The sequence below is a fragment of the Orycteropus afer genome, unplaced genomic scaffold, assembly GCF_000298275.1.
Source record: "Orycteropus afer afer isolate SDZICR_OR568_19922 unplaced genomic scaffold, OryAfe1.0 scaffold00016, whole genome shotgun sequence".
Taxonomy (NCBI): domain Eukaryota; kingdom Metazoa; phylum Chordata; class Mammalia; order Tubulidentata; family Orycteropodidae; genus Orycteropus; species Orycteropus afer.
This window is the reverse complement of record NW_006921603.1, coordinates 19,871,599-19,879,029: the sequence shown is the minus strand read 5'-3', so window position 1 is coordinate 19,879,029 and position 7,431 is coordinate 19,871,599. Positions and strand designations below refer to the sequence as shown.

The following is a 7,431-nucleotide window of genomic DNA, read 5'->3' as shown; positions in this document are numbered from 1 at the left end:
CTTTTTTTTTTTTTTTTTTACTGTGACTCAATATTTAGTACTTCTCTACCCCTAACCCTTTCCCATCTCTCTTCCCCCAGCCTTGGGTCCATAAAACCTTGTTGTTGTTGTTGTTGTTATGTGCCGTGGAGTCAGACCTGACTCATAGTGACCCCTTCTTGGGTTTCTGAGGCAGTATCACTATGGAAGTAGATTGCCCAACCTTCCTTCTGGGGAGTGACTAGTGGGTTTGAACCGCCAGCCTTCTGGTTAGCAGTCAAGTGCCTTAGGCACTATGCTACCAGAGCTCCCAAATGTAGCAGTAGTTAAATGAAAACTGGAGTGGCTACATTAATATCAGAAGTCTTTGAGTATAATTGTAGATTTGTGCATTATCCTTTGCAGTTCTATCAGTTTTGCAAAGGATAATGAGCAAATCTACAATTATACTCAAAGACTTCAATACCTTTCTTTCAATAACTGATAGAAGAAGTAGGCAGAATTTCAGCAAGAATACAGTACACTTAAAGCACACTATCAAACAACTTTCAGTGATTGAAATTTATAGAAAACACACAACAGGAGAATACATATTTTTCTCAGGTACACTAGATACATTTACCAATATAGTCCATATTCTGGGCCAAAGAACAAATACCAATAATTTTTTTAAATCAAAAAACGATTTAAGTTGTATAAATTATGGTTCTCCGACCGCAATGGGATTGAGTTAGAAATCAATAACATAGAGATGCTTGGAAAAATCTCCAAGTATCTAGAAACTAAATAGCATACTCCTAAATAACCCATTGATCAGAGAAGAAATCAAGTGAGAAGTTAGAAAGTATTTTGAACAGAATAAAAATGCCAATACAACATATCAGAATTTGTAGGATTGTGCTAAAGTAGTATTCATGGTGCGATCTTCTTGCACAAATGCCTACATTAGAAAAGAAGAAATGTCAGAAATTAATGACCTCAATCTCCACATTAAGAAATTATAAGAGGAAGAGAAAATTAAAATCAAAGAAATCAGAAGAAAAAAAAGATCAAAATGAAAATAAGTGAAATAGGAAACTGAAAAACTAGTTAAATCAATGAAATAAAAACTTTGAGAATATTAATAAAATTGATAAACTTCTAACCAGAATAATGTGGAAAAAAAGAAAGACAAGGCACAAAATACTAGTATTAGGAATGAGAAAGATAGCATCACTGTTCTACAGTTAATAAATGTCAATAAATCCAACTACCTAGTTGAAATAAATTAAATAAACACATAAAGCCTCCAGCCACTCCTCAGAAGACACAAATTACCGAAGCTCACACAAGGAATGATAACCTGAGTATATCAGTATCTATTGAAAATTTTGAATTTGTAGTTAAAAATCTTCCTACAAAGAAATCTCTAGGCCCAGATGGATTTACTCATTCATTCTGTTGAACATATAATGAAGAAATAATATTCTATGTAAATTCCTTTAAAATATAAAAGAGGTGCATCTACTTCTCCACTCATTCTATGAAACTTATACTCCCTGAAACCAAAACCAGAAAAAGGCATTACAAGAAAATATCCTTCATAAACAAAGATGTAAATATTCTAAACAGAGTTTTAGCATATTGAATCCAATAATATATTAAAAAGGTATGTCAAGAACTGAGCTGAGAGCTCAGCTGCCAGCTTTCAGAGTAGTTGATTAAGACAACAAACCGAAATGCGAGTAACAGTCACGCCTTTAATCACTTATTACTGTAACAAAAGCAAGAGGGTAATCTGGATGAAGTACTGACACCCCAGTGTTCCATTTTTTTCCCCATAGAATCATCAGGTGGATCAGCACAGCTGTGGGAATTTGTCTTGCTACCAAAGAAGCCTAAATAAAAGGTTCCTAAGGTTTTACTCTGGTAGCATAGTGGCTAAAGCACTTGACTGCTAACCAGAAGGCTGGCGGTTCAAACCCACCAGCCACTCCTCGGAAGGAAGGTTGGGCAATCCTACTTCCGTAGTGATACTGCCTCGGAAACCCAAGGAGGGGTCACTATGAGTCGGGGCCGACTCGACGGCACACAACAACAACAACAAGGTTTTACAGAAGGAACTCTGGTAGCATAGTGCCTAAGGCACTTGACTGCTAACCAAAAGACTAGTGATTCAAACCCACCAGCTGCTCCTCAGAAGGAAGGTTGGGCAATCTACTTCCGTAGTGATACTGCCTCAGGAAACCCAAGGAGGGCTCGCTGTGAGTCAGGTCTGACGCAACGGCACATAGCAACAATTGTTCCGTTTAACTAGTGGTTTATCATTTTACTGTTTCAAATGGTATTGAGATAATTATTATCCATAGAGGAAAAAAAATGAAATTAGATTCCCACTTCATCATACATGAAAATCTTTTAGAGAAAATGTAGGAGAATATCTCTTTGACCACTAAATAGGGAAAGAGCTCTTAAACTAAGTACAAAAAGTATGAACAATAAAGTAAACTGATTCACACCACCAACTAATTTAACTGAGAACTTCTGTTAATAAAAAGATACTATAAGGAAAGAAAAAAGATAATCCATACATTGGGAGAAGATATCTGTAACATATATAATAAAACAATAGCATTTAACATAAATAACTTATACAAATGAATATGAAAAAGACAGATTATCATTAAAATGGACAAGAGATATAAACAGAAGAGGAAACTCAAAATGGCCAATAAACATGAATAAATGCTCAGCCTTATTAATATTTACATAAAAAGCTAAAACTCATTGCCATCTAGTCAATTCCAACTCATAACAACCCTATAGGACAGGATAGAATTGCCCCATATGGTTTCTAAAGATGCAGTCGTTATGAAAACAGAATGCCACATCTTTCTCCTGCAGAGCAGCTAGTGAATCCACACTGCCAACCTTTTTATATGCAAAAAGTAAAAGGCATAATTTTAGACCCTACAGAATGACTCTGGTAGCATAGTGGCTAAGACACTTGCCTGCTAACCAGACGGCTGGCGGTTCAAACCCACCAGCCACTCCTCGGAAGGAAGGTTGGGCAATCCTACTTCCGTAGTGATAACTGCCTCGGAAACCCAAGGAGGGGTCGCTATGAGTCGGGGCCAACTTGACGGCACATAACAACAACAATAACAACAGAATGACAATATTTAAGATTTCTGATGTAACCAGTTGATGAAGAGAGTATGGATCAAAGGAAACTTTTATACATTGTTGATGAGTAAAAATCGGTAATACCACTTTGAAAACACAATTTCAATTAATTGTGTAATTTAAAACTGCGTGATTTAGTAGTTGCACTCTTATGTACTGGTTTACTCCAGAGCAGTGCTTCTCAAATTTTAATGTATATACAAATTCCTTGAGGACCTTGTTAGAATGCCAGTTCTGCTCTGGTAGTGTAGTGCCTAAGGCATTTGACTGCTAACCAGAAGGCTGATGGTTCAAACCCACCAGCCACTCCTCAGAAGGAAGGTTGGGCAATCTACTTCCATAGTGATACTGCCTCAGAAACCCAAGGAGGGGTTGCTATGAGTTGGGTCCGACTCCATGGCACAAAACAACAACAACAGAAACTTCTAGAATAGAGCCTGAAATTATGCAGTTCCAAAATGCTTCCAGGTGATGCTTATGCTATTGTACAGGTAACTGTAGTGAGTTCAAGGGAGTATAGGGCTGATGAAGAAAAAAGATATAGACATGAGATGGAAGTATAGCACAACAAGTTGTTTATTTGGAGTCCATGGCAATTTGCATGCAAGGGTCAGGGTCCTGAAGCAAAAGATTCTCCAAAATCAAGTGGTGTAAGAAGTCACCAATGGGAACAAGGCAAGGGACCTCCCAAGGGAGAGGATAAAGCAAAGGGGGGTTACAGGTCTAGACAATGTCCCTCTGCAGCAAGGTGAGAAGTCTCTGGGCCAGAGAGCTCTGAAGAGCAGCAGCAGCTTGGGGTTTATCTTATCTATAACTAGCAGTTGTTGGCCACAATTTTATGGGGTATGCAAAACAGGCAGCTATAAATGGATAAAAATTTGCTTATTTGAGCAATTTTTAAACAATTGGATGTGTAAAAAGTTTTAAGTTGGTGCCCTTTCAGTGCTTATACGTCAGCCAGTTATGAAGAAAAAAAACCTGAGACTAATACATAAGGAGCCCTGGTGGCACAAACGTTTAAGTTCTCAGCCGCTAACTGAAAGGCTGGCAGTTTGAATGCATCCAACACTTCTGCGGGAGAAAGTCCTGGGAATTTGCTTCCATGAAGATTACAGCCAAGAAAACCCTATGGAGGTAGTTTTACTCTGACACATGGGGCCATTATGAGTTGGAATCTATTCAACAGCAGAAAATACAACACAGACCATACTCGATGTAGCAAGGTAATAGAACACTGACTTTCAGACTTTTTGACTATAAGCTAAGATAGGAAATGCATTTTAAATCCCTATTCAGTACATCGATTTAAAGATTTCTGAGAGAACATCTAGTCCAATCTCTCATCCCCAACAGTAATAATTTCTTCAGCACTACAGACCTCCCTCGTTACTGTTAAGTTATCTATCCTCTCTTTGACTAATTGTGAAGAATTAGCTCAATTGTCAGGCAGCTATAAATGTTAGAGAATCTCTTTCTCATCTTAAGCTAAAATTTTTTATGCCATTTCTAGATAGGATAGTAAGCGCTACCCTCTCTCTAATAAAGGACAAATCTATGTTCTCTCTTGCACAGTAGTCCTTCACATAGTTTGGTTATTATAAATTATAAAATCATGGTAGAAAAAAGACAACTGTCTTCGTGGGCTCAAATGTACTGAAGATTGGGAAGCTGGTGCAGGATCAGGCAGTGTTTCCTTCAGTTATACTTAAGGTCACCATGAGTTGGAGCCAACTTCATGGCAACTAACAACACTTTAATATGTTAGTTTTGGTTCTCGAATGAATTTTAATAGACCCCAAATTGCCTAATCTTCTATTTAGCATACTTATTAAGGTATCACAGGCCAATATATATTGATTTTTGTATTGCAGGACACAAATATCTATTTGGCTGGCACTGAAGAAGGTCATATTCACAAATGTTCTTGTTCATATAATGAACAGTACTTAGATACTTATAGAGGACATAAGGTTTGTTGAATTATAGTGAGTATGTAAATTATGTAATATTTCTCAAAAACTGCTATCAAAAATATTTACAGTATTTTTACATCCAATAAATTTGTAACATCATAGTTAAAAATACCAACTCAAATTAAGTGCCTTTTTGTATGGAAACCACCAATAATGTATGGAGTGTTATGAAAGCAGAATGCCATATCTTTCTCCTGCAGAGCAGCTAGTGGGTCCACACTGCCAACCTTTTTATATATAAAAAGTAGAAGGCATAATTTTAGATCCTACAGAATGATTTTTTTCTTGAAAGTTACATAAACCACAATTTGTATTTGTTTTTTAAAAACAAATGCTTACAATAATGCTGATACCACCATAAAATTGTTTCATACTTCTCTACATTTATTATAATTGTTCCATCTGTGTTTTCTTCATTTTTGCCCCCATTTCCATTTTTTCCTTACCATTCATTGCTATCTTTTAAAAGTAAGTAGGAATAATATTTATTAATATTTTAGTGAGTACTGTAGTGCCTTAATTTTATGTTTCTGTATGGAATAATTTAGGAAAGATTAAATTTATAAACTTGCTCTCAGCTGAAACAACCCACACAGTAATGGATGGTGCATAAAACTTCTATGAAAGTTAGCATTTTAAAATTCAAGTATAAGATGTTAAATATTGTTTACCTATTTATTTTAATTAATTTTTCTAATTCTAGGGTCCAGTGTATAAAATAGCATGGAATCCATTTTACCATGATGTATTCTTAAGCTGTTCTGCAGATTGGGGTGTTATTATATGGCAACAGGACAATATCAAGCCATTTTTAACATTCTATCCAACTACTTACGTTGTTTATGATGTTGCCTGGTCTCCTAGATCATCCTATATCTTTGCAGCTGCCAATGAGACCAGAGTGGAGATTTGGGACCTTCACATCAGCACGTGAGTGTTAATATTTTTCTTTTATCTTTTTTCAGTGTTCTTTCCCTTCCCCTCCCACCTGGTAACCAACAAAGAAAGTTTCCTTCCATGTATAAATCTTTTCTTGACTTTACATAATAACAAACTATACAATATTTGTCCTATGATTGACTTTTCACTCAGCATAATGTCCTCCAAGTTCATCCACATTAGCAGTGTTTTGCAGATTCTACATTATTCTTTAGTGTTGCATAGTATAACATTGTGTGTATGTACCATAGTTTGGTTATCTATTCTGTTGATGGACACATAGGTTGTTTCTTTTTGCTATTGTAAATAGTGATGTGATGAACGTGGGTGTGCATATATCTGTTTTTGTCCTCGCTCTCACTTCTGTAGGATATATACCTACTAGTGAGATTTCTGGATCAAGTGGATTTCTAATTCCAACTTTTTAAGGAATCGCCATACTGCTTTCCATGGTGGTTGTATCATTTTACAGTCCCACCAGCAGTATATGAGAGTCCCAATCTCTCCACATCCTCACCAGCATTTGTTATTTTCTGTCTTGTTGAACTTTGCTACTAGTGCTGGGGCAAGATGGTATCTCATTGTTGTTTTGATTTGCATCTCTCTAATGGCTAATGATTGTTAACATTTAATATTTAATATTTTTCTTGAAGATACTTCTAACGGAAGCAGTTTAAATGATACCAGATGTTTTTCTGTGTGTGTGATTTGGGTGACACTGTACAGAGCAAATTGATTTTCTGTTCAACAATCCTTACACGTTCTGTTTTGTGATATTTGCTGCAATCCTCCCAGGGTAACAGCATTCTTCCTATTTCCTCCCAGTGCCTAACCCGTCCCTTCATTCTTACTTCCTATCCCCTCCTACTTTCCTAGTTCTATCCCCCAGGCAAATGCTGTCCTCTTAATCCCACATGCGTAATTGTTGTAATGAGTGCATACCCTTCTGGTATTACTGTTCACATTAATAGGTATTATTAGGTACCTATAGGTTTGGCTGTCATTTGAGTCCTGGAGGTTGAATTTGATTCCTAGCTTGAAGGGCTGTAGTCTCAGGGTTTCTACCAGTGTTCATCAGACCAGTAAACCTAGTAATTTTTTTCATAATTTAGAGTTTTGTTCCACATTTTCCCCAACTCTTTCTGGGACCTCTTATTTTGATCCCTTTCAGAGTGGTCAGCAGTGCTAACCAGGCACCATCTAGTTCTTCTGGTCTCAGAATCACGGAGGCTGGGGTTCATTCACATACTCCATTAGTCCTTTAGACTAATTGTTTCCTGTGCCTTTGATTTTCTTCAGTCTTCTTTGCTCCAGACAGGGAGAGATCAATAGTTTCACCTTAGATGGCCACTCAAAAGCTTTTTTTTTTTTTTTT

At 36.7% G+C, this 7,431-nt stretch overlaps 1 protein-coding gene across 1 annotated transcript in view; it reads left to right on the top strand.

The window, feature by feature from the left end:
* Positions 1 to 7,431, top strand: part of DNAI4 (dynein axonemal intermediate chain 4) — a 123,511-nt gene that overhangs the window by 101,977 nt on the left and 14,103 nt on the right. The window contains 2 exon segments of the mRNA XM_007959391.1: positions 5,016 to 5,114; positions 5,821 to 6,047. Coding sequence (XP_007957582.1) covers positions 5,016 to 5,114; positions 5,821 to 6,047 — 326 coding nt within the window.